Source organism: Xenopus tropicalis, chromosome 1 (assembly GCF_000004195.4).
Source record: "Xenopus tropicalis strain Nigerian chromosome 1, UCB_Xtro_10.0, whole genome shotgun sequence".
Taxonomy (NCBI): Eukaryota; Metazoa; Chordata; class Amphibia; order Anura; family Pipidae; genus Xenopus; species Xenopus tropicalis.
This window is the reverse complement of record NC_030677.2, coordinates 93,271,446-93,299,292: the sequence shown is the minus strand read 5'-3', so window position 1 is coordinate 93,299,292 and position 27,847 is coordinate 93,271,446. Positions and strand designations below refer to the sequence as shown.

Here is a 27,847-nt window from a genome sequence, read left to right as displayed (position 1 = left end):
CTGATGTGTTACATGAAGAAAGGAATACATAAAATCTGCAGAACATGGTTTGACAGTATAGCTTGTTTATAAACATTTGAAAGTTGTAAACAATTTTTAATTATAACTCTTTTGTTAATTAAGGAGAATACAATCACAGAGCCACTGGATCTCCTGGATGACTCCACAGCTGAAGTCAATGACTACCTCAGTTGTGATAGCCGTGCAAACAGTGACTATGAGGAAACTGATGCTGAGGGAGGAGCTTATACTGACCAGGAACTGGAAGAAGAAATTCAAGAGCCAGCACTTGCTAGGTCTTCTGAACCAGTGCTGGATTACCAGTCAACCTATTACAGAGCCCATTCGCCAGATGACTATCCTTCAGAATACAAAGACCAATCTTTGCCTGAGACAAACAACATCCATGGAACCAAGCCAAGACCTGAATTAAGTTCTAACTACAGAAGTTCTTTACCATCTAATGATGACAGCCCTCAACAGGTGCTAACTGATGTAGAATTATAAACGTTTAACTTTTTTTTTAGAGACTCCTAGAAGACAGGCAAGGGCTAAAATGTTTCATATATATTAAATTTAGTTCAGCAGAAGATAAAAAAGGTCATTCCTTTGTGCTGCGATCTGTATCTTTTGCTCACTGATGAGCATAGCACCAAGAGGCGCAGCTAACCTCCTCCTGATGCACCCTGTGTAAGGACTATAGCAGATGGGGAAATCAGTCCCCCATGGTAAATCTGCTTTAACAACTACAACAGGGCTGGGTTAAGGTATTTTGGCACCCCTCCAGTTCCACCTTATAATTATCCTATACCAAGTTTGATAACCCTTGGTGCTCTTTGTGGCCCATATTCACAAATATTTTATGCAGCAGTATGTAGAGCCACCTTTATGTTTAATGCCCACAGAACACATATCAGTATATATGCAGTGCCAATTTCGTTGGAAATGTCTACAAAACACAAAGGTTTAAAGGACATGTAAAGCCTATATTTTCCTACAATATATATAACTTGGGCACATCTCCCTCACCCACCCAAAATGACATTGTTTGTACTGCATTTATCCCCACCATTTTCCATCACCATCACATTTTCCTAAAAAAAAAAAAAAAAAAACCTTTCACCCAGCAGCCATCTTCCCTTTGACACATCATCAGTTACATTTAAATCTGCACACAGCATACATGCACAAAGTATAGTTTCACTCTCTGCTCAGTGATTTCATTTCTGTCACATAACATACTAAGACCTGTGTATTATAAGGAATAAGATACCTAAAATATTAGGGCATTATTCATAACCTGTATAAAAACACAAGGCTGCACTCCTTGTTGACTTTTAATATTCCTATAATTAACAATGGAGGGTACACTGGGGGTCATTTGGAGAAGTTGACTTTTGTGTCTTTTTTCAACCCAAATTAAAGGAGAAGGAAAGTCATTTTGGCATTTTACTGCCAATAGATTTGCCACATTAGTGCCACCTAGAAAGCTATATTTATTCAGCAGAAAACTTTAATATACCCGAGTAAAGAGCCCTAGAAGCTCCCTCTGATAGCAGTTGCCATTTTAAATTGGTCTTGGTAGCTTCCTGCTGCAGTTGTAGGAGTTGGAAGCTCAGATCACACATTCCTAAAGGTGGGGGAAGTGAGTTCTTATGGGAGGGGGGAGCAGGAGAATGGAGGGGGAGAGAGGAGAGAACTGAGCAGACTCAAGCCCTAAAAGAGAGGAAGTCAGATACCGAAGAACATGTTCCCAAAAAAGGAGACAAGAAATCCTGTGTTTCTTTTGATAGATGACAGAGTGCAGTAATTATGCGAGAGCTTAGGGCTGTATTTACATAGAAGGTTAAATAAAACCAAATAAAACTAATTTTGCATTTTGTTTAACTGCCTCCAAGATTCAAACACACAAAGCCTAAATCGTTACATTTTTTTTGTAGGAATCCGTAAGCCAGCCACAAGGCCAATGGAGTGCAAGTGCTATGAACAGGTAAGTAAAAAGGCTGTAACTGTTCCCTGTAAATGTAATAGTGTAATATGTTTTTTTTTATAGCTTCAGTTTTAGAAAATTGGGTGGGTATAAGTTTTTAAAGTGATACTGACAGCCACTTTTTTTTTTTTTACACCTGCTGTTGTGTTTTAATTTGTATCAGCTTTAAATACCTTATAAACTAAATCTGCAAAGTTTTTTCGCTTCATAATTATGGTAGCACGAATTACATATCCATGGAGCAGCCATGTTTGTTCCCCTCTTCCGGGTTTTAATTTAAATGCCTCCCAAGTGAATAAATATGCCCAATCACAAACCTGCAATGCCACTTCTGCTTTCAGCCGGTGTGTGATATAAACTCAGCTCTGTTGTCTATGTGTAATGGGAAGGGGGAGGGAGAACCCTTAGAAGCAGGCAGGCAGGGGAAAGCCTGCTATCTACTTCACAACGCCATGTGATGCTATGCGAGGGAGGGAGGGGGGAGCTCCTTGAAGCAAACGGCAAGCTGAATCCTCCCAGTTTATGACGTAGTCCTTTTAACAGATTGAGAAGCTACAGTCGGGTTGCCAGACAGTCGGGTTCAGGATCTTCAGTAGGATTTATGTAGAGAAACAGGACTTTTAGGAAAAAACTGTCAACATGACCTATAGGTAGGTTTGGAAGTAGGTTCAGTATCGGTGGTTCAGTGGTGTCAGTATCACTTTAAACTATTAGGAAGATTTGTAAAACTTGCATACATTACTTTGGTAAGCCCAGTAAACCAATAGGGCATAGGCTATTTTATCAGTGCCAGATTTGTCCACTGAGTGCCCAGAGGCCACAGCCACCGCCCCCATACTCCCTCTCCAGGATCGTGCACATGCTTATCCATTTATTTCGCACAGGAAACTCCAGCGTGCCTAGACCCCAATGCTCCATATGTGATCGAAGTTCAGGTTTGGCTGGGCAGCATGCCGTCCCTAAATTTATGCCGCCCTAGGCCTGGGTCTTTGTGGCCTTGCCACAAATCCAGGCCTGTATTTGACTAGATTTTAACATCTATAATAGGAGAAGGACTTTGAGAAAAGCAATAATGACAATATGCTAAACTTATAAGAGGATGAAAAAAAATTAAAGCATCATATTTGTTTTCAGCAGAATTATATGTCATCAAGCAATGGTCTACAGTATAATAGTAGTAGTTACAGGTATCTGAGGAGACCTTTTCACAAGATTATGCCAGTAAATAAGTAGAGATTCAAGAAGACTTCCATGCAAATGAATTTTCAGACATTTTGTTGCCTTCACTCGAAGCCCTGTGTGCATCTGCGGCCATTAAAGCACTAACTTCACTTATTTAGTGCGCTGCAGTGTCTCCTGTTCTACTGATATAGCATGTGTACGGCGGCAGGTGGTCACTTAATTGTCTAGCACCCTACCTAAAAAAGTTTTCAGGCAAAACACTCCAACCTTGTTTGGAATTTTGTTGCCTTTACTAGAGACAATATAGCATGGCAGACAAAACTTACCATGTGCTATTACCATAAATGGAACTAAGAGTACTGGTGACCGTAAGATCTTGTCCTGTATTTAGAGGGGCTAAGCTTGATGGAATTAGAGGGTGATTCTTCTTAAAACTTATAATGGACATTTTTGAAACAAAGGATGCCTCCTTTTCTTAAGGTAGCATTAAAAAAAAAAAAAAATTCATTGTAAGTATCACTTACAAAGGTACATACTGTTTCTAAGTCTTTTTGAGGAAGAGCCAGTGGCAGTGATCACTAAGTATGCATGTAGGTTATATTTTTGGTATGAAACCACTAAGTTTGTAAATTTACATTTTTATTTTTTTTTCAGTCGAGAATATGAACACGATGCTCTGCGCAAAAAGTTCAACAATGCAAGATATTCCAGCTCAGATGAGGAGGAAGATGCTTGGGGTGGGCCTGCAACTGACCTGTAACATTTCTGCTGCATGTGAAACCCTTTATACTTTTTATCCAAAGTGCCGATAAATCCTTATGGACTGATCATGGATACAGAAAGCACTCTTGACAAATGTTTCCAAAACTGTATATTAAATAGATTTTTTTGTTTTAATAATAAATGATTTTTCTTTTGCATGTTGCATTTCTCCACAGGAACTACAACTGGTTAGTCATTTTTTTTTTTTTTTTTTTTTAAATATCAGAAAAATGTATATGCCACATAAGTAATATAAGACAGGCACAAATGTATTCCAAAATCTTTAAGGCAACATCTTATCAAGGCATGGCAGCTATTCGTACACCTAGGGGCTGATTTACTAAGACACAATTTCGAATCCGAATTGGAAAAATTCCGATTGGAAACGAACATTTTGCGACTTTTTCGTATTTTTTGCGATTTTTTCGGTGTCTTTACGATTTTTGTGAAAAAACACGAGTTTTTCGTAGCCATTACGAAAGTTGCGCAAAGTCGCGCCTTTTTCGTAGCGTTAAAACTTAAAAGGCGCGACGTTTCGCGCAAGTTTTAACGCTACGAAAAAATCGCGACTTTGCGCAACTTTCGTAATGGCTACGAAAAACTCGCGTTTTTTTGCAAAAATCATAAAGACGCCGAAAAAAATACGAAAAAAAATCGCAAAATTACCGATCATTACGAAAAAAACGCAATCGGACGCATTCGGCCCGTTCGTGGGTTAGTAAATGTGCCCCTTAGACTCAGCCCCATTCCAAACCAGAGGGCACTAGCCAGCTTCTCATTCGCTATATTTAGGTAACCAAACATTTAAAGGGAAAAGCTCACTTTAAATTTGACCATTTGGTACATTGTTATTAAAAATATTCCACATAACTTTGCAGCTAGACATTTATTGTTTATCTTTCTTTACATACCATCTGTCTATGATCCTCTGTTCAGACTATTAACCTAATGCCAGTTTAAATATCACACTAGAGAGTTACACAAAAAGTAAAATCATTTTAGTTTAAAAAATGAAATAAGGTACTACTCATGATCTTATGCTCCATATACAACATACCAAAAGTTTATTGTAAAAAAAAAAATAATTAGTTACCAATTAAACCAATGAAAAATCTCACTGCACAAAGACTGCCCATATTTGTCAATGATTTTCCATTTGCTTTGGTGATGATGCAAGCCCATTTTATAAGATGATTTCAGAATATACTGTATGTTCTCTCTAGAGATGGTATTCACTGTCTTCTAGGCAGAAAGTAAATGAACAGATAAAAATGTGGTAAGACATACAACATTCTAGGCATATTTCCTTATTGCACTGTGCCCTTGATAAGAAGAGGGGCCCATGTCTTCTGCAACCTCAGATGATTCACTGCACCGCTTGATGAAAATGAGCTCCTGGAGTTCTACATACATGGTAAACACAATATTCTGTTTTAGCATGATTGTGCTCTGAATACAGTTTGTGGGGACAAAATCTGCTGTAAAAAAAAAAAAAAAAAAAAAAATGCCCACAAACATCCCTGAGCATCACAAATGCAGCACAGTGTGTAGACAAAAAAATAAATCTTCTCATAAGTAGACTGGGATCTCCTGTCCTGTAAGAAGCCTGTATGTAGAGGCTGGCATAGTTTTTATATGGACCTGCAGACAGAGGTAAATTGTTATCATAAGTGTACAGTAACAGTTTTAATTGCCATAATATCTACATTTTTATACTTTCCTTTCTATTTGTGCAATAGAAAGGTTAGGATAAGATTGTTTAATTACTCCCCTCTTTATCCAATATCTTCTATAAAAGACTTGTGTAAAGTACCGCAATCCTTAACGCTGGCTGGCTGGCCACAACCTTAACATAATTACATAGTTACATAGGGTTGAAAAAAGACCAGAGTCCATCAAGTTCAATCCATCCAAGTAAACCCAGCACACACAATCCACACATACAACCACTAATACTAACTGTAGATATTGGTATCACAATAGCCTTGGATATTCTGATTGTTCAAGAACTCATCCAAGCCCCTCTTAAAGGCATTAACAGAATCTGCCCTTACCACATCTCTAGGAAGGGCATTCCCCAACCTCACCGTGAAGAACCCCCTACGCTGCTTCAAATGGAAGCTCCGTTCCTCTAATCTAAAGGGGTGGCCTCTGGTGCGTTGATTGTTTTTATAGGAAAAAAAAGAACATCCCCCATCTGCCTATAATCCCCTCTAATGTACTTGTACAGAGTAATCATGTCCTCTCGCAAGTGCCTGTTTTCCAGAGAAAACAACCCCAACCTCGACAGTCTCACCTCATAGTTTAAATCTTCCATCCCCTTAACCAGTTTAGTTGCACGTCTCTGCACTCTCTCCAAGCTCATTAATATCCTTCTTAAAGTGGACCTGTCACCCAGACATGAAAATCTGTATAATAAAAGTCCTGTTCAAATTAAACATGAAACCCAAAGTCATTTTTATATTAACACATCCAAACCCATTATAAAGGCATTTAAAAATCACAGCTGTCAATCATATATTGCTTGCCACACCTCTATGCCTTAGGCATAGAGGCGGGGCAGACAATAACTTTAGCTTTCCATTCAGCACTTCCTAGATGTCACTGCACATCTCACTTCTCCCCTCCCTCCTCCTCATCTAATTGTGTAGCCAGTGCATGGGCCTGGGCATCTGGTTCCCCATTCTATCACATAAACAAGATTTTGGCATGATACAAAGCTTGCCTTAATAACAGTGCCCACAAAATGGCAGCTGCCTGCTTGCTTTGATTGAGTAATTCCAAGACGGAAGGAAACAAGATTTATATTAGTTATATAGAGTAAGTAAAGTTTATTTTGCTCAACTAACAATGTAGAAAATAATTTGGACTTATTTCTTAGGGTGACAGGTCCGCTTTAAGGACTGGAGCCCAAAACTGCACTGCATACTCAAGGTGAGGCCTTACCCATGACCTATAAAGGGCAAAATTATGTTCTCATCCCTTGAGTCAATGCCCTTTTTTATACAAGGCAGCACTTTATTTGCTTTAGTAGCCACAGAATGACACTGCCTGGAATTAGACAACTTGTTATCTAATGGAGATCCTTCTCCATTAAGGATACCCCCAACAAACTACCATTCAGTAGATAGTTTGTGTTTATATTATTTCTACCAAAGTGCATAACTTTGCACTTATCAACATTGAACCTCATTTTCCAATTTGCTGCCCAGTTTTCAAATTTTTTCAAATCGCTCTGCAAAGCGGCAGCATCCTGCATCAGCAAAAATAGAAACAGTACTGTCTATGCCCACCTCCAGGTCATTAATAAACAAGTTAAAAAGCAAAGGACCAAGGACTGACCCCTGCGGTACTCCACTAATAACACTGGCCCAATTAGAAAATGTTCCGTTTACCACCACTCTTTGTAATCTGTATTTCAGCCAGTTCTCTATCCTATTACAAATATTATGTTCTAGGCCAATATTCCTTAATTTGATCATTAACCTTCTGTGAGGTACTGTATCAAACGCTTTAGCAAGTAGATGACATCAACTGCCATTCCAGCATCAAGGTTCCTGCTCACCTCCTCATAAAAGGCCACTAAATTAGTCTGGCAAGATCTGTTACGCATAAAACCATGCTGGCACAAACTTATAGTATTGTGAACCGCAATGTATTCAAGTACCCTATCCCTTATTACCCCTTCCAAAAGTTTTCCTACTACTGATGTTAGACGAACAGGCCTATAGTTTTCAGGCTGAGAACGGGATCCCTTTTTAAATAACGGCACCACATTAGCAATTCGCCAGTCTCTCTGCACCATGCCAGACATCAACGAATCCTGAAAAATTATGTGAAGAGGTTTGGCAATCACAGCGCTCAGCTCATTTAATACCCTGGGATGAATCCCATCCGGCCCTGGACCTTTGTTTACCTTTACATGTCCAAGTCTCTTTTGAATTTCCTCCCGAGTGACCCATGCGCCAGTAGCTATATTACTAGAACTGGGCATATTAAAAAGGAAGCCTTGTTTATTTATTGTGTTATTATGCTCTAAAAAAAAAAAAAAAAAAAAGCCAAAAAGTCCCCTCCCCCGGTGCCTCTAACTCCTGCCATAGAGAGACATGCTGACTTCTCAGGTTTTCATCTCAAAAACTAAAGACATTTTTTAATACACATATATGCTTAAAATGAATTATCTGCTAGGATAACTGCATCTAGGTGAAGGTGAACCACCCCTTTAACAAATCAGATAACAGCATGTGTTCTCCAAGTGCGCATTTCCTCACCTCCCCAGTAGCATCCATCAAAGTCTGGATGATCTTTTCATGCGCTGTTGCCACAACACTTTGTCCATTTATTTCAATTATTCGATGACCCACTCGGATCCCTCCACGCTCTGCAATACCACCACGCACCAGGCTGCATATCTGTGTGTGTGTGTAAATATATATTGTATATATTTGAAGCATAATGGAAAATGTTAGTGTACTAAGGAACTACTTTATTTTATCCAGAATTTGGTAGCAAATACATTTTTTAAGCAAAGATCAGTAAACTGGGTAATTCTCATTGTTCTGAAACAAAGTACAATATAGATAAATTGTAGACGGAGCACAGGAACATCCATCCATAAAATATCACTTGTATTCAAACGATTAAAACCATCACGGAGTTAGGCACCCACAGCTTTACGCGTTTCATGGCTTCTCACCACTTCATCAGTATATTCTGATGAAGTGGCGAGAAGCCATGAAATGCGTAAAGCTGTGGGTGCCTAACTCCGTGATGGTTTTAATCGTTTGAATAAAAGTGATTACATCTAATATATTAGAAATTGAAAGCATTTAATTAAAAGAGCCCCTGAAAGATCTCTGATGTTCATTTGAGCTAGCTGTGCTAGTGACAAGATACTAAAGAAGTTTTCTTTTTACCATGCATGAAACGTTGGTTTTAAATGTGCACCATTGTCACTTTGCACCAATGTAGTACAATATTTATTTTTGGCTTTGATAATGTAACTTGAATGTTGACATACATTCTTTCCATATTTTTTTTTTAATTGTAATGCATTTTTAAACTTACCTTACTATGCTAAGTATTGCCTAGCAACAGCTCTTTTACTTTTAGAGCCTAATTCTGGGGAAGGGATATTCTGGGTTATTGAAAGAAACTTTATAAAAAAAAAAAAAAAAGAAAGGTGACAAGGGGCACACAAATCTTAGCTGAAAAATTTAGAAACGTGTTATTTATTTATGCAGTGATGTTTTACAGCACCTTGAATCATATTTCCCAGATGGGAAGGGCTTTCTGTGATGTTACATCAAAGTCTCGTGGCTTGTGAAAGGCAGCATAGGGCAGGCAGAGTATGGCACATATGGGCAGCATAGAGCAGGCTGTGTGTGTGCCATCCTCTGACTGCCCTATGCTGCCTGTGTGTGTCATGCTCTGCCTGCCCTATGCTGCCTGTAGGAGGTGAACCTGGCAGGGAGCACCATTAATGTAGGTATGGTCTTGAAGGAGAAGGAAAGGCTAATAAAGGGTTAATCTCAAGCTGCAGGCATACCTTCAATTGTCTCAATAGTGCCTTTAAGTCTCCCCATAATCAGAAGCCAAACAGGAAGAAAAAACGCTGAGCTGTGTAAAGAAGACTCCCAGAATGCCTCACTCCTGCACAGACACGGAGACCAAGTGAACATGCTCAGTTAGTAAGACTATGAGTCAGCTTCCTGCTGATTGGCTCAGATCCACATTCCTAAGGGGGGGGGAGTGAGTTCTTAGCATTCTTGAGGGAGGGGGAAACAGGAGGGAGCAGGAAGCAGAAAGCTTACAGAGAAGTCAGTGCAGCATTTCTGTGAGTGCTTATGGAGGTATTTACATAGACCTTTCTGATAAAGCTTACTTAGTTTTTACCTTTCATTCTCCTTTAAAAGCTCTTGTGATAACATGGGTGTGGTTTGAAGTGGGTGTGGTTTAAAAGGGGGAGTGGTCAAAACTGTCTTCCAATAATGGCCCTCCACCATGTAGGCCAGAAAATTTCCAACCTTCGCTACCACAGAAGTGGACAGCACTGATGTAGCCCATTTAAATCACGTGGCAATCCGCAGCAAAAACCCTAGTGCTATGTGTTCGATGTAGCAAATATTATAACTGTGCCACTTTTGGACAATATGGATGGCACATTTCAAGTGAGGAAGTGTTGGATATTGTAAAGGTGTAACAGAGAAAGCCTACTTATTTTGCATGAGCGGAGTATTATATTGCTCGATATATGGTCCACAATCCCTGAGGATATAACTAATTCTGCTACTATCTAGGCATCCCAAATAATGAACTTTAAAATATTACAAAATAGTGACTGGTATTTATTTGGCTATATAAGACAAATAAACTAACTGGTGGCAATTTGCGGTTTGAGTAGGAAGCACCCTCCCAGGATTGGGGAGTTTAAGTGAGTACCTGTGCCAATTGCAAATAAGTGTTGTTCTTATTTTGGTTACTGTTTAAAAATATAAACTTATGGAAAGGTTTCAGAGTGCTGCTATATATGCCTTTGGTAGCTTGTGGTTAACTCAATTTTACCTTTTTGCCAAATCTATCCCAATACCTGTATCTGATTCTGTTTTTTCACATTCGTATAACCTGTTTACAGAGAACAACCTTATGAATTATGATTTATGACATATATCTTATCAAACTTACCACTCCATCTTCAACACAAAAGCCCAGCTGGTGACTAACACTGGGCCTCTGAATGATGGCTGTGATCACTGGAGGGCAGCGCACAATACTCAAAATTACTTCACTTTGCCCCTTTAGGTCCTAATAGAAGAAAACAGTTTTTAAACTTTATTGCAAATGCATGCCCTCCTGTTACATTAAATAAAAATCAGACACCTATTTATGTACCAAATGTCTTAAAGGAGAAGGAAGGCCTAATAAAGAGTTAATCTCAAGCTGCAGGCATACCATCAGTTCTCTCAATAGTGCCCTTAAGTCTCCCCATATTTCACCTGTTCAGAAGATCTAGACCAAGTGAACATGCTCAGTTTGTAAGACTATGGGGCTGATTTACTAAGACACGAATTCCGACCGAATTGGAAAAATTCCGATTGGAAAACGAACATTTTGCGACTTTCGTATTTTTTGCGATTTTTTCGGCGCCTTTACGACTTTTCGGAAATTATCGCGACTTTTTAGTTACCAATACGATTTGCGCGAAAAAACGCGAGTTTTTCGTAGCCATTCCGAAAGTTGCGATTTTTTCGTAGCGTTAAAACTTGCGCGAAAAGTTGCGCTTTTTTCGTAGCGTTAAAACTTAAAAGGCGCAACGTTTTGCGCAAGTTTTAACACTACGAAAAAAATCGCAACTTTTTGCGCAAGTTTTAACGCTACAAAAAAATCGCAACTTTCGGAATGGCTACGAAAAACTCGCGTTTTTCTGCAAAAATCGTATTGGTAACGAAAAAGTTGCGATAATTTTCCGAAAAAATCGCAAAATACCGATCATTACGAAAAAAACGCAATCGGACGCATTCGGCCCGTTCGTGAGTAAGTAAATGGGCCCCTATGAGTCAGCTTCCTGGCTCAGATCCACATTCCTAAGGGGGGGGGAGTGAGTTCTTAGCATTCTTGAGGGAGAGGGGAGAGAGCAGAGAGCTGTGTGTCTCTGGCACATGAATTACAGACACAACAAATCATTTGACAGAGAAGTCATTTCTGTGAATGCTTATGGCTGTATTTATATAGACCTTTCTGATAACGCTTACTTAGTTTTTACCTTTCTTTCTCCTTTAAGGCCATCTATAGTGTGTGAAAAAGAAATACAAAGGTCTGCAAAGTTTTGCACGTCAGCAACTTAGCTTAGTACAGGTATGGGATCCCTTATCCGGAAAACCCCTTATCCAGGAAGTTCCGAATTACAGAAAGGCCATCTCCCATAGACTCCATTATAAGCAAATAATTATAATTTTTACAAATGATTGCCTTTTTCTCTGTAGTAATAAAACAGTACCTTGTACAGGTATCGGACCCCTTATCCGGAAACCCATTATCCAGAAAGCTCCGAATTACGGAAAGCCCGTCTCCCATAGACTACATTTTAATCAAATAATTCAGATTTTTAAAACTGATTTCCTTTTTCTATGTAGAAATAAAACAGTACCTTGTACTTGATCCCAACTAAGATATAAATAATCCTTATTGAACGCAAAACAATCCTATGGGGTTTAATTAATGTTTTATTGATTTTTTAGTAGACTTAATGTATTGAGATCCAAATTACGGAAAGACCCCTTATCCGGAATACCCTCGGTCCCAAGCATTCTGGATAATGGGTTCTATACCTGTACTTGATCCCAACTAAGATATAATTATTCCTTACTGGAGGCAAAACAAGCCAATTGGGTTTATTCAGTATTTAAATGATTTTTAGTAGACTTAAGTCATGGAGATCCAAATTACGGAAAGATCCCTTATCTGGAAAACCCCAGGTCCCGAGCATTCTGTATAACAGGTCCCATACCTGTATTTAATAAGGAGTATTATCTGGCAGGGCCAGAACTAGGGGTAGGCAGAAGAGGCAAGCCTCTAAAGGTGCTGAGTATGTAACTCTTCTGCCTGCCTTCCCCTAATTTTAGCCTGTCCTGAAGTCCGGATGCTTCAGCGTCTGATTCACAAGTGGACGCTTGTGCAGGGGGATGGTGTGAAGAGACAAATGGGTGGTGGGGTGAAGTAGGAGCCTGCCACTGACAACTGCAAAAAATCTACAGTCTAGTAAACTTGTAAAAACTGAATTAGACTGTGTAAAATAGTGTAATATACAAACATTCTTATGCACTTCTACTAACTTATCTGGCACAAAGGGTTTGCCAGCCATGGCAGTAGAAATAGAAAGGGTGCAGGATGGTGATGTTAAAGGTGCAGATAAGACAGGGGTGGGGCACAAAAGTGGCAAGTAGAGTAGGGAGACAGAGGGTCAGTGGAAAGAGGCCAAGCTGGCACTGGTGAAATATTGCCCAGGTGACAACCCTGAGAGCACACCTATAGCCTTCTATATACATTATTTATGCCAAAGTGTAAGCTTAGTATTTTACCCACATATTTCCTTTTTTTTTTTTTTTTTAGATTTGTAGCAATTGATCCTTTTCCGGTACACTCTTCTCACCCGTATTAGGCCTTGACATGTTGAAAAGGGAAGCCCCACCAGGCTGGTGCCATTTACACTAGTCACATGATCTCCAATGCTAAGATCCCCACTACGTTCAGCAGGACCGCCATGCATTAGGTTGGCTATAACTACAGTAGGAAGCAAGGATCCCCATCCTGATTCAACCACAGCTATGCCAAGCATTTCTCCTCGCTGCTTCTGGATGTACACCTAGGGAAAAAAAATCTGCATATAATAGCAAAAATGAACTGTATAGTTACAGTCATATGAAAAAGTTTGGGAACCCCTCTCAGCCTGCATAATAATTTACTCCACTTTCAACAAAAAAAAAAAACAGTGGTATGTCTTTCATTTACCAGGAACATCTGGTACTGGGGTGTTTTCTGAACAAAGGTTTATAGTGAATCAGCATTTAGTTGAAATTAAATTAAATGTGAAAAACTGGCTGTGCAAAAATTTGGGTACCCTTGTAATTTTGCAAATTTGAATGCATGTAATTGGTCCATACTGATTACTGGGAACACAAAATTGGTTAAGGTGGCCAATTACAAGTTGTGCTTCTGTTTGACTCTCCTCTGAAGAGTGACAGCAATGGATCCTCAAAGCAACACTCAAAAGATCTGAAAACAAAAATTGTTCAGTATCATGGTTTAGGTCAGGGGTCGGGAACCTTTTTGGCTGAGTGAGCAAAAAAAACCACATATTTTAAAATGTAATTCCGTGAGAGCCATAAAATATGTTTGGCCAGAGATGCTGTGGGGCAAGGTAGGGTGGGTCCCACGGATGCCTGATGTGATGCAGAGGAGGGCGTGGCCTGCGCTCGGCAGATAGAAGACATGTTCTAAGGCTTAGAACACGTCTTCTACCCGCCGAGCACAGGGGCAAGATAGGGTGGGTGCCAAGGATGCGATGCGTAGGAGGGCGTGGCCTGCGCTTGGCGGATAGAAGACGTGTTCTAATTCTTAGAACATGTCTTCTATCCACCGAGCGCAGGCCACGCCCCCCGTTATTTTTTTTATTAAAGATTTGGCAGCGAGCCAGATGGAGCCATCAAAAGAGCCGCATCTGGCACCCGAGCCATAGGTTCCCTACCCCTGGTTTAGGTGAAAGCTACAAAAAGCTATCTTAGTTTCAACTGCAAGGAAAGTAATCAGGAAATGGATGGCCACAGGCACAGTTCCTGTAAAACCCAGGTCTGGCAGGCCAAGAAAAATTCAGGAGCGGCATATGTGGAGGACTGTGCGAATTGTTATAGACAACCCAAAGTTCAGCTCCGAAGACACGTAAGAACATCTTACTGCAGATGGTATATCCGTATGTTCTACAATTCAGTGCAATTTGACAGGGAACTGTATGGCAGGGTAATGAAGCCCTTTCTGCACTCACGCCACAAACAGAGTCGCTTGTTGTATGTAAAAAGCTCATTTAGACAAGCCACAGTCATTTTGGAACAAAGTGCTTTGGACTGATGAGCCAAAATGTAGTAATCTGGTCATAACAAAAAGCGTTTTGCATGGAGGAAGAAGAATACCGCATTCCAAGAAAAACACCTGTTACCTACTGTCAAATTTGGTGGAGGTTCCATCATGCTGTGGGGCTAGTTCAGGGACTGGGGCCCTTGTTAAAGCCTACATGATTTAAATTTCTTTTTCTGGGACACTATAGATTTAAAGAAAGGGGAAATACAACACTAGGTGATGAGGCTGACACAATATAAAATAAACCCTGATTTCTTTCTAAAATAAAAGTCACTATTATATGTATTAATAGTTCTCAGGTACAAAAGTTTCATTTTGATTAAAGTTTCATTTTGATTGCAGTACCACTTTAGAAATCTTGTATCAGTGTATCCAAAGATACCTATTCTAGAAAGGCTGAACCAAAAGAAATAATGCTATGTATTTTATTTGCTCTTAATGCATTATAAAAAGGTAACTATGGTTTAGGTATAGGAAACAAATAATTATTCAGTACTTACCTCCCTGCAGCTGTCACTTTTGCTGAAGTGAGGCAAATCTGCATTGTAAAGGTGTTCCTCCCTTTGACCACTTCCTGATGTTAAAGGGCCAACCCTGTCTGAGCACAGAAATTTTTGATAGGCCAGACCGAAAGCTTGACCAATGGCCTGAGCAATAAGCTGAGCCTACCAAATATTAAAAAACAAAACACGATTGGTTAACATCTAGTCTTTAAACAAAGCAAATTTAATTTAAAAAAAAAAAAGGAAGGGAGGAGAACATCTAGTCCCTTAATGGATACATACAGACTACTTACTATACCTTTGGCCGCTAATATTGATGTTTACTGAGATGTTTCATTATGCTAGGTTACCTTTTTACCGTATACACTTTGATAACTGTATTGTAGCCAATGGATAGTGATCCATGGGGTCCAATTTTGTAGTACATTTGCTTCTAACATAAAAAATTTATAATCTTTAAATAAGTTCTAAAGATATATGAAAAATAAATTACAAGAATTCAGATGCCCCAGACCAAGTGTAAGAAGTGGTTCTCCAGGAATGTAGAAAGGGGTAGGCACTCATAAAATTCACAATAGGGTGCGCATTTTGGGGTGCACGCATGCATATAATAGAGTGCCATAGCTCACTCATTATGCACATGCATGTGATGTAGGATCTATATAACACATGAATATATGTATCAGGACAATTGCCTGTATGGTTCTGAAAGGGGTTGTTCACCTTTAAGTTAACTTAATTCTAATCAACTTTTCAGTTGGTCTTCATTTTTATATAGTTTTTTTAATTATTTGCTGCCCAACAGCACTGGACCATCTGTATGAATTAGTTCTAGCACTTGAATACATTTAAATTTGTCATAAGTATGAGGCCCTCCTGCTGTATGTTGAGAATGTTTCATAGAGGGTTTATTGCCTCTACCCACATTTCTTTACACTTTCTGCGTACTTTTGTCTTCGTCATCTGAAATTCCTATATTGCAGTAAAACTTTATCTCAAGGCTTGAAGAGATAAAAAAAGGAAAAAGATGGCACAGGCCGCACTACTATGGTTGTCAATTCTTTCCTTCAAACCAATTTGATGGGTTTTTTTTTTTTTACAGAAACTCACATCATCAGACTGAAACACATGGCAAAGTATTCTGTTGGGTTTCCTCTGGGTGGGAGACTGGTCTTGGGTGCGGGGAATTTTCCTGCGTGCCATAAGGACTACAATACTGCCAATGTCAGCTGTAAAGGAGATTGTATGTAGAGGGTGGTCCATCAAAGACTCCTGAAATGTAATTAAAGAAAGCATATTTATAGAAATGGAAACATACATTGGCATTCACCCATGATATAAGTTGTGTACACACAAAAAATGTCAACATGCTTCTTGACCTGAGAATCTGCAGAAAGCACTTTAACCCTTCTTGTTGACACCATAATATCGACCTCCGTCATTGGTTGAGACTCACCATCTGGTGCCTAAAGATAAAAAAAAAAAAAAAGTTCAAAAAAAAAAAAAGTTCAAAAACGAAGCTTATATTCATTGTAGCTCTTACAGCCTGGACTCATTTAACCATAACTATCAGTACAATTATAATGTATTACCACAAATACTGGGTAGCACAGTATAATCATTGCAACATAACACTAGTATTTTAAACAATCACACTGACATTTATCAATTTCACCAGTTCAATCTCAACAAACACATAAAAATAAAGCAAACAGAAGTGTAACTTTGATGAGGTACTGTAAACATCATCAAAACTCTTACTAATTAAAGCAGTGATGTCCAACTGGCTGCCTGCAGCCATCCTGGGTGTGGTTTAAAGTGGGTGTGGATTAAAAAGAGGAGTGGTCAAAACTGGCTAGAACAAAGGTAGCACGAAAGTTCCTAAAACCACCCCAATAGACATGCACTGAATTGAAATTGCCTGACATGCATTTTTGCCAGTAGATATTTGTGCGGACAAGCATACTAACACATTTGCCTCTGGCGAGGAGGCAAACAACTTAGCCAAATTTATAACTGAGAAAATAAACCAGAGGAGATGGATATATAACAAAATGTTCCATGACAGGGGAAGGCGTTTAAACTGAAGCTGAGGGAAGGCAACAGGTGCTAAATGTTCATACATAGCATTTACATATAGCAAGAGAAATGTGTACATACCATATTTACTCGAGTATAAGCCGAGTTTTTCAGCACCAAAATTGTGCTGAAAAAGTCACCCTTGACTTATACTCGAGTATACGAATAAGTTGTCTTTCATTGGACGTCCGTTCTGCACTCTCGTGCGCTCGCTTGCTCGCAGCACCACCACCCCCCCCCGTCGTGTACATCCGTTCTGTGCTCCCGTGCGCGCTTGCTTGACACACACCCCCGGGCATTCGTTCTGCGTCCCGCGCACACTCGCTCACAGCAGCACCACCGCCACCCCCCCCCCCCCGTCATGGACGTCTGTTCTGTACTCACGTGCGCGCTCGCTTAGTTGGTCCAGTAGGCATTCGGCTTAACGTTGCTGAGCAACCTTGGAAAGTCAAAGTCACCCTCCGATTGGTGCAGGGGGAGGGTGGCTGGAAAGTCCGGAACCAGCCAATCTCTAACTACGAACTTCCCTTAGTTCCTCCCTTAGTTGTTGAGTGCGCATGTGCAGTTTACGTGTAACACAGTACAGTGACTCCCTGGTCGTGTAGGTGACACGCTGAATTTCCTGGTATAAATGGGGGGTTTCTGTGTAGAAGCTGGGATTGAGAATACCTCTGGATGTCCGTTCTGATGTCCGAGGGAGCGGTAAAAATTCATGCTGCGCTAAATATATATCCCCATACCGCCGGCTGCTAAGAGCACATAGCAGGCAATTGTGTGCTGTGACTCCACACCCTTGGCAGAATAATCTAATGAAAGCCAGAGTTCAGCTGCCTAGTGTGTTTGGGAGGAGTGCGCACTGCTGTTTGGTTACAGGATTGGCCAGCCCTTAGCTTAAAATGTAACTTTTTAGGTGCTTGAGGGGTTGTAGGGGGTTGAAGATCACCGGTGGCTAACATTAAGCAAACATTAGGCCTGCTTCTTGTGCATTTGCCAGATGTCAGTAAACATACACCGATGGCCCATGTTTGGGCTTCTGAATTATCATCCCCATAATTTTCGTACCATGGCAATCGGTCATTTAGTCGATCGGACAGATTAGAAAGTTATGGTAGGATAACGATAATATCTACACTATTGTGTATCTGATCCTTGGGTGACCTACAATGCATTTCTGGGAAATCACTTTGGTACAATGGTTGTCTGGCAATTATTATAGTCAGAACATCCTGCGATTTGTTATACTGCACAAATGCGATTGATGGCTTCTCCATGGCTGCATAAGGCCCCTGTGAACCTGCACAAACTTTAAGTCTACCCTGATGCACTCTAACAAATAGAAGTAATTAGACAGTATAGATAGGCTTATACTCGAGTCAATACATTTTTCTAGTTTTCTTAGGTAAAATTAGGTACCTCGGCTTATTTTCGGATCGGCTTATACGGTAAATCAAAATATTAACGGAGAACATCGTAAATAAATATATCCTGTTACCTTAATTCTATCTACTGCTTCCTGAGCCTGCCTCATTCGTGTGCTGGCCACAGGGTGTTTTTCACCTGGCAACTGGGTGGACCCCAGATACTGTGCACCAAATATCACTCCATCTTTCAGATCCTCTGGATCACAAGGGCCAGGTACTACACAGGCAAGATGGAAAATAAGAATTGTTAATTATTATTATAGTTAGTAGAATACCAAAATAGCTACAAAATAAAGGTATTTCTAAATAAATAAATGTGTAGATAAATAACAATGATCAACTAGAAAGGGAAGTTTGAGAACAAACTTCATGTTTGGTTGAAAAACATGAAGTTACTAAATGAAATCTGATCTGTTGATGGCTCTGCCCACTTTTTCTAAACTTGGACCCACAGTTATATAGTAAAAACCACTGTGCAAAGTTTGGGCACCCTGGTTTTAATAGTGTCTGAATGGCAGCAATTTATATTTCCCCACTGAAAGTCAACAAGTGACATCTGATTGGCGGTCGGTGGCTCTACCCACTTTTTCTAACCTGGAACTGCAGTTACCTAGTGACTAACTCTGCAAAGTTTAGGGACCCTAGGATTAATAGTTCAAGAACGGCAGCAGCTTAAATTTAAACCAATAAAAGTCAATAGGTAAATTGTGGTTGGGAGTTGGTGGGTGTGCCCACTTTTTCTAACCTGAAGTCGAAATCACCCAGTGACAAACAGTGGGCACCCTGGCATAAATAGTGTGAGAATGGCAGCATTTTAAATTTAAACCAATAAAATTTAATGGATGAAATCTGGCTCGTTATTGGACCAACCCGCTTTTCCTATTTTTTTCACTGGAGTCCCCAAGGGACCAACTTTGCAAAGTTTGGGGACTCAGGCATAAAAATTGTGAGACTGACAGCATTTTACACTTCACCATTGAAAGTAAATAGGTGAAATGCGATTGGCTATTGGTGGCTTCACCCACTTTTTTTCTAACTTTGAACGGCAAAATACCCCTCCAATAAAATGGTACGGTCCAACCACATCCAACAAAATGGTACGGGGTATGGTCCGATCCCATCCAACAAAATGGTACGGCCGCCCCCCCCCCATATACTATACAATTTTGTTGGGGGAGGGGGGGTTGTTTGCCAGCACCATCACATTTTCCTAAAGTCAAAAGCAGCTTTAAAGGAGACATATTGGATAAATGGAAAAACCCCTAATTTTGTAGGCAATTATGAATAATACATGGTGCTGGTTTCCCTTTGGGCTAAACATTAATCCTATCTGTAAAAATGGCCCCTTTATTGGAGCTCCCTATAGATCTTATCACTTCTCTGTCCAGTGTGAAATGAAGAGTGTCCTAACGGTCCCTGCCAGAAGTACAGTAGGAGGGGGAGAGCCAATCACAGCCCTGCAGTCACACAAGCAAAGACAGGCTTCAGTTCCCTATCAGGTCAGCCTAGCTGCTGATTGGTTCCTATCCTACAGTGCAGGGTACGGAGGGCCGCCGGCTCCCCAGCTCATCCAGAGAATTCAGCCAGCAGGAAGTGGAACAAATGGGCGGGACTAGTGGGGTTTTTGTGGAATTTCTCAATAAATCAGTCAGAAACACAACTTTTCAAAGCACAATCCTTCTATATCTAGAGGAGCATAATTCACTGGTACATTCTTAATTTTTATAGGATGTGTCTCCTTTAAAAAGTAACAACCAGGAGTTCAGCCAACAGGAAGTGGAACAGATGGGTGGGACTAATGGGGTTTTGGTGGAATTTCTCAATAAATCAGTCCGAAATACTTTAAGGACAATCCTTCAATACTTAAGAGGCGTATTATTCACAAACAATATTGCAAGTGCTCCTCCAGCAAGTCAGGTCTGTAAAATCTGCTGGGTTGTGATACATTGTTTCAAATGCCAGAGCCACCAGGGCAAAGAATAGAAAAGGACAGGCAGACACCACTTTTAATATCAGTTATATATACAAATAGCTAAAAAAAAAAAAAAAAAACATTACAAATATGTAGAATGTATACTGCAAAGTTGCACAAAATACAAAGAAGCCATACAGCTTGCTAAGAATGCTAGGCTAAAGAGGTACTAAGATATAGTAACTTCAGTAGTTCAGTTGGTAATCTTGCAGGCCAGATGCCTCCTGGACCATCAATTTTACAGTGATATGTTTAGCTTTAGGATAATTTAGAAAAGCAAATTGAGCATCAATCATTCTCTCTCACAATGGTGGTTAGCATTAGTTACTTATGGTTAATAATGTAATTTACTTTATTGCATTAAGTCTTAAAGGACAAGGAAAGTCAAAATCTATTAAGCACAATATTAAATAGTACTGCGCATGCATCCCCTGCTCCGCCCCTGCGTCCTTCTGTGTCTCCCCCCCAGCTCACACAACACACACACACTCAACTCCCCCCGCTCCCCTCTCCCCCCCCCCCCCAGCACGCTATGGGGAGCGCTCCTGCTTGTGCGCATGTGCCTCCTACAGTCCTCGTCATACAGTCTCTGCAGGAGCATTGCATTATGGGAATCTTCTCTACCCTGCTCAGCGTTATTTCTTCCTGTTTGGCTTCTGATCATCTGTACTATTGAAATATGGGGAGACTTAAGGGCACTATTGAGACAACTGAGGGTATGCCTGCATTTTGAGACACTATTTTTTTGGAACAACAAATGTTACGTGAATGGGCATACCTTTTGCTGCTGAGGTGGTTTCTGAGGGTGTATCCAGTGTCTGAAAGATACAGAGGTGGAACATTAAACCTGACAGGGGCATAATCCTGTTAATAATATGCATGTCTTCTCAGAATTCATTCAATAATATACTTAATAAATATAAATATTTAAAAGACAGCTTTTGACATATACTGCTGCTGCATATGTTGTAAACACAACCTTGTGAAGTAAAATGTTTAGGAAATGTTTAAAATTATAATTATGATATTTTCTCTTCTGGGCCTTTACAAATACTGACAGAAACTGTATATACAGTTAAGGTGGCCATACACAAGCTGATTCTAGCTGCTGTTATCTGTCCTTTAGACCGATTCAGCAGCTTATCTGCCTGTGTATGAGCACGGACTACGGGCCTGCCTGACTGACATCTGGCCTGAAATTGGGCAGATCTCGACCGAGTAGGTTTGATTTTTCTGTCGGATCAGGGACCACATTGGCTCGTTCATGTGGCCCCCTAACTGACAGCGCCTATACGTTCTAATTCAATCGTTTCAACCCAGGGCCAAGTGACCGGATTAGCCCAACATCGCCCATAGGTGGGGAACCGCTCGTTTACGGTGTATGGCCACTATTAGATCCATACATTTAAAGTTTTATTTTAGAATTTTAGTGTTAAAGTTATATAATGAGTGTTGGCTGAAAGTCCAGACTGTCAGTTTTACACCTTTTTTTTTTTTTTTTTCTTCATCCAAACTGGGTGGATGGTTTTAAAAAATTACAGCACATATCGTTCCCTTCTTTTCAAGGGCCCAGAAGCAAATGGAGAATTGACTGAAAAGCTATCCATGAGCAGATGTGGCCAGTTCCCTCATTATTTCACTAACAATTAAGCAGGTAAAAGATTTTGAGTTGATACCAAGTGAGGAAGTGTGGTCCAAAGAGCTTGTATAAAATATCTAGCCTGGTCTAGAATACTCTGTAGGTGTAGGAGGTAGGCTTACATTCAAGACAAGACTTGAAAGTAAATTTACCACAAGGTGCAAACTAGTGATGTGCGGGTTGACAAAAAGTTGACCTGCACCCGATTCTTACCAACCGAGCCTTGGTATTTATAGACCCATACCCAACCGAGCATGAAACTATAAATTGCAACATCTGGAGGTTGCAATTTCCATGGGTTCCAGACTTCAGGTAGTCACTGACTGCAACCAAAGATTTTAAACAAATTTTTGAAAAAAATCATTATATTCATGAAGGTTGGTTTGACCAATCACTTCTGAACCCCTGAAAATAAGGTTGGACCTATCTATAAAAATTGATCATACAAATTGCTTGTTATCTGAGAAGTCTATACTTTAATCAAATCTCGATTGCGCTTGAAAAAGCCATTCGAATGGCGAAACGATCGTTGAGGCTTAAACAGTCGCCAATAGGTTTCTGCTCTTACTACATAGCGCACTAATGATATCTGTTGATATCTTTACTGGATATACTCTCCTGTGTGAACCAAGGTGATAGGTAAGTATTACACCTTGTAACAAGTTGTAAGAAAATTCTTTTCTATTTGAGAACTGGATATCTATATACATATATTTATTTATTTCCCCCCCCACACTGACGGTGAACTTTTTTTAACTGAGAGTGCATAATATCACGGACTTCACCTTTAAATGTTTGGCATACAGGAGTGCATCAGCTGAACTTTTGAGGATACCAATTTGCATCTGTGAAACATAGAGTTGATATCCCAATATTTTTTTGGTTTTGATATGATTTATTGTGAATCTTTTTATAACTCTAATACAATCTGTAGCCAAGGTTCTGAGTTATAGTTGGATTTAATATTTCCTCCAACGTTACTACATACTGGTGTTCCCAACAATCCTGCTTACAAGTCTGCTTAGGGGGGAGGGAGGGGCCCTTCCATGAATGGAGTTTGTTAATTGTTTTACGGGTTAAGTTTTTTTTTTAATATTTGCTGGCTGTATTGGCGAATAAAGATTACTATTTTATTATGTGTAACCTCTAATGCCCCCCTGTGGTGATTACCCATTTATCTACATAACACCTACAGCGTGGAATTGACTTTTGATGCAAAACATCTCGATAGCTTTCTTTCAAATCCATTGTGGTGGTCAAAGCTGAAATTATGAAAATTATGAAAAACCTGTAAATCTCAAAAGTGTGTTTGGGTTTGAGAGATTTTAGGGAAGTAGTAGATCAGGCCCTGAAGTAGCAGTAACTTCAGTATAGCAGTTGTCAACTTGAAATAGAAGGCACAAAGGACTGAAACATGCTGAAAATTAAGAGGAATATACAGTTATTCACACAATTTACATTGCAACAGTCATAAGTGGTAGTAGTTTGCAACTTCTCTGTACAAGACACAGTGCCAAATCATTTGTATATTAGCTTGTAAAGATCTCTGGGAACTTAATATAGACACCTAACCACCAATATAAATTCATGTAAAATTGCAGTTCTGGGCATCTTTGAAATTTACATTATTTATTATCAGGGCTGGAACTAGGGGTAGGCAGAAGAGGCACATTTCTAGGACACCACCAGCTTGCTTGACATTGTTTAGCAGTTTTTATATTGCTAATATCATAAATGTCCTACAGGACTTCTGTCTTCTGTTCTGTCAGAGCTACAGTTGGTTCAAAGGGGTTGTTCACCTTGAAAACACTTTTTCAGTTCAATTGCTTTTGGATACACCAGAAATAAAGTATTTTTTCAACTTTTTTCTATTTTATATTGTTTACTATTTTTTATATATATATATATATATATATATAATATATATATATATATATAAAATATATATATATATATATATATATATATATATATATATATATATATATATATATATATATATATATATATATATATATATATATAGGAGTGTTAAACTCTCTAGTGTTTCAGTCTGGCATCTCAGTTATCCAGGCTCAGACAGAAAACTGGTACAATTTCTACATTAGTTTATACATTTCTCAGCAACATCTGCACAATTTTTGCAGAGCAGAGTGTATCAGAGGTTGGCCTGGAAACCGCAATATTAAAGGAAAACTATACCCCCAGAATAAATAATCAACAGATAGTTTATATTATGTTAAGTGACCTATTAAGAATCTCGCCAAACTGGAATATATATATCAATAAATATTGCCATTTAACATCCTTTCCCATGATCCACCATTTGTGATGGGCTGTAATGTCCCTCAGAGATGATATGACCAGAAATAAGGCAGTTCTATCTGTAACAAGAAGATGTGTGGAAGCAAAAGGCAGAACTCTGTCCATTAATTGGCTGATGTGACCTGGCATGTATGTGTACTTTGGCTTGCTTGGGTACACTGTGAATCCTATGATCCCAGGAGGCGGCCCTTAATTCTTAAAATGGCAATTTTCTATCTAGGAGTAACCAATAGCACATACTCCTACAAAAAGTACATTTTTATGAAAGGTTTCACATATGAGCTTGTTTATGCAATATATTTTTATAGAGACCTACATTGTTTGGAGGTATAGTTTTCCTTTAAAATAAGAGCTACACTTACACTCTTTCTTTCGCATCCAATTTTAAGTAAGGAATGGGCATGCTTTCACAATGACATAATGACCGGAAGCAATTATCGCTAAATTCATATCATGCCTGATCAGTGCTCAGTTTAGCAAATAAAAAGCAAGTACAGGTATGGGATCCCTTATCCAGAAACCTGTTATACAGGAAGTTTCAAATTACGGAAAGACCATCTCCCATAGACTCCATTATAAGCAAATAATTCTAATTTTTAATAATGATTTCCTTTTTCTCTGTAATAATAAAACCGTACATTGTACTTGATCCCAACTAAGATATAATGAATCCTTATTGGAGGCAAAACAAGCCTATTGGGTTTATTCAATATTTGAATGATTTTTTTAGCAGACTTAAGTTATGGAGATCCAAATTATGGAAAGATCCCTTATCTGGAAAAAAAACCCACGTCCCAAGCATTCTGGATAACAGGTCACATACCTGTACTAAAATATTACATATCATTATTCTCTTCTATATGCCCCTGTTATAATATCAGAAGTGTAAAAAACAGATACAGGTATGGGACCTGTTATCCAGAATGCTCGGGACCAAGGGTATTCCAGATAAGGGGTCTTTCTGTAATTTGGATCTCCATACCTTAAGTCTACTTAAAAAAACAATGAAACATTAATGAAGCCAGTAGGATTGTTTTGCATCCAATAATTAATCTTAGTTGGAATCAAATACAAGGTACTGTTTTGTTATTACAGAGAAAAAGAAAATGCATTTTAAAAATCTGAATTATTTGATTAAAATGGAGTCTATGGGAGACAGACATTCCGTAATTTGGTTTCCGGATAATGGATCCCATACCTGTAATATAATTAAAATAATGAAATCAAAATAAATAAATAATGTAAATTACAAAGTGCTTAAAGGAGCACACAAAAATATTGACATTAAGTTATATGGGTGGGTATATGTGTTCTTCAAGGGTCTGGGCAGGTATGGCAGGTTAGGGGTCAAAAGACATGTAGGATTACAGACAATCTGTCCAGTTAAAGATTTATCTGCTGATGTTGGCAGGTGCATGCTGCATTGATGAAGAACTAAAGAAAAGAAGTCATGCAGCATACACTTGTGTACCATCTGTCTGCTTGGTCCAGTGCATTTTGGTTTTTTTGTTTGCAGATAGTTGTCTCAACAGCTAAAATAATAAATACTAATTAAAAAACCATTGTGTATACTAAAAGGTGAAATAGGGCTTTGTGCCCTTTACATATACAGAAACCAGCACCGTACATAACCCCTTACATACCCCCAAATATTCTTACCTCCTCATCAGGAACTTCTTCCAAACTGCTAAATGAGTCCTCTCTACATAAGTCTGAGGAGAAAGAAGAAGGTGACTTCTGTTTTACCTCTTCCGAACTCCCCTTTCCAGCTTCCTGCAAGGAACAGGAGACAGATGATTTGTTCTTGGGAAGTTCTTCCAACCTAGCCAAAGGTACAGCTGAACCCACATCTGCCAGCACTCCTTCTTCATGCTGAAATAAGTGCAATAATTCTTCTGAGCCAGCATCTGTCAGAAAGAGACCTCTACTGTTTGAAAGCATTGTCTCTGATTCAGACACCCGGCGGGGTTTCTCTGACAGTCCTTTTCCCATGGCTATATGCAAAGGACAAGGCTGGCCCTCGGCTTGCCCCTCTAGATTGTCTGTTGCTTCATTGAGATTGTTTAGGCTGGGTCTTACATCTAAAGGCTCTTCCAAAGTTGTTAACTCATTTAGAAGCTCCTGCATATGAAAGCCCTCTCCTGGCACATCTCCATCCAGATCCATGACATTCAGCTCAGGAGTGAGAGGAGGTCTTGTGTCCATATCTGGACAGCTGTCCACACGAGGGGGTGCCCTATCTGTTGGGTCCATACAAACAGGATCCTCAAGGCTTTGGGAGGAGTGGAGACTGCAACTCACAGAACATTCCTCATACTGTTGTGGGGTTTCCATATCTATTTGTGAAGGAGTTTGTGTCCTCATGTGGCATGATGAGACTGGGGGAGACTGGGCATGGAACTCCATTCCTTTTTTAGTTCACATTAATCACAACTCACAACTTAAATGTTTACTTTTTTATCCTGAAAAAGTATATGACAAAGAAACAAAGCTAGAACCCAAAATAAATTTTCCTTGCACTTATAGTTATAACTGCTTTCCTTACAGCAATGTAACTTGTTTCTGATCATTCTTACCACAGAAGAGACATAACTTCCCGTCTTCTTACCATGTCTCCGTTCCTTTTAGCGTATATGACCAAAGACACCTACCAACCTGACAAGTCACACAGAAACTGCTAACATAGCGCCCAAAGCCATCGCCGGTCACTTTCAGGGCTGAAAACTCCAGTAATCTGCCATATTTGTACGAAGGCGCATCGCGGAGGGTTGTGGGAGATGCAGTCCAGGAGGAGGAGGAGGAGGGACGAGGAGGGTGGGACAGAAACGTATTGCATAAATACAGTTGTAGAACAGAAGTGCTGCTTGGCATCTATCACTTATATGTAATTCGGGAATTTTTGTTATAACTTCTGCTAACTAATCCAAACTCCAGATGTTCTACTAGCCCTTATAATAGTGGGGGATACTGGGAATTGTAGTACACAAAAGTCTTTAAACTGTACGTGGCCATATATCTAATCCGTCTTCAGCGATAGCTTTACTGCAGTCTGCTATGGCGTCAGATAAAATCGCTCGCCATTCTCTCGTGAATAAAAGGGTTGCCCTTTAATGAAATAATTTGGCTTTGTGTGAGCCTTTAAGCAACCAATCACTATCGGGCTACCACTGCATGCAGTGAAAAGGTGTTCTTCAAAGCTCAACGCGTAGAAGCAATAGTTGATCCACACAGCGTGTCACGGGTTAAACTGGTTACAACGTAATCGAGTAGGATGAACACAGCGTTAACATATTACCAGCCTGTCTGCTTTCTGTTTCCCACGCTGATTGGTTTTCTGAGAAAGGT

General features: G+C 39.6%; 2 protein-coding genes across 4 annotated transcripts in view; one reads left to right on the top strand and one right to left on the bottom strand.

Moving 5' to 3' along the window:
• Window positions 1-4,112, top strand: part of tjp3 (tight junction protein 3) — a 33,402-nt gene extending 29,290 nt beyond the window's left edge. For both annotated transcript variants that reach the window (XM_018096588.2, XM_004911053.4), the window contains exons 19-21: window positions 124-483; window positions 1,941-1,990; window positions 3,827-4,112. In XM_018096588.2, coding sequence (XP_017952077.1) covers window positions 124-483; window positions 1,941-1,990; window positions 3,827-3,932 — 516 coding nt within the window. In that variant the 3' untranslated portion in view covers window positions 3,933-4,112. The remainder of the gene's footprint in view (window positions 1-123; window positions 484-1,940; window positions 1,991-3,826) is intronic.
• A 700-nt stretch (window positions 4,113-4,812) lies between these two features.
• Window positions 4,813-27,828, bottom strand: apba3 (amyloid beta (A4) precursor protein-binding, family A, member 3). 2 transcript variants are annotated; one of them, XM_004911052.4, is made up of 11 exons: window positions 27,079-27,828; window positions 26,162-26,964; window positions 21,317-21,356; window positions 18,638-18,783; window positions 16,446-16,532; window positions 16,177-16,338; window positions 15,064-15,228; window positions 13,083-13,295; window positions 10,619-10,738; window positions 8,206-8,346; window positions 4,813-5,575 (listed from the first exon to the last, which is right to left on the bottom strand). In XM_004911052.4, exons 2-11 carry the CDS (start codon window positions 26,906-26,908, stop codon window positions 5,504-5,506), a joined length of 1,893 nt encoding a protein of 630 aa, XP_004911109.1. In that variant the 5' UTR covers window positions 26,909-26,964; window positions 27,079-27,828; the 3' UTR covers window positions 4,813-5,503. The 2 variants fall into 2 exon arrangements, with proteins under 2 accessions (XP_004911109.1, XP_002941438.2); XM_002941392.5 differs by having other exon boundaries at window positions 26,162-27,828.
• Between the last annotated feature and the right edge of the window lie 19 nt (window positions 27,829-27,847).

Bases quoted from the DNA above. Each gene is read 5' to 3' on its own strand.
- apba3 (XM_002941392.5), bottom strand. From the start codon at position 26,908: ATGGAGTTCCATGCCCAGTCTCCCCCAGTCTCATCATGCCACATGAGG. The intron at 21,357-26,161 runs GTAAGAATATTT...TGTATCTTTCAG, and splicing joins AAGAAGTTCCTGATGAGGAG to ACACTGGATACACCCTCAGA. The intron at 18,784-21,316 runs GTATGCCCATTC...TTGCCTGTGTAG, and splicing joins AACCACCTCAGCAGCAAAAG to TACCTGGCCCTTGTGATCCA.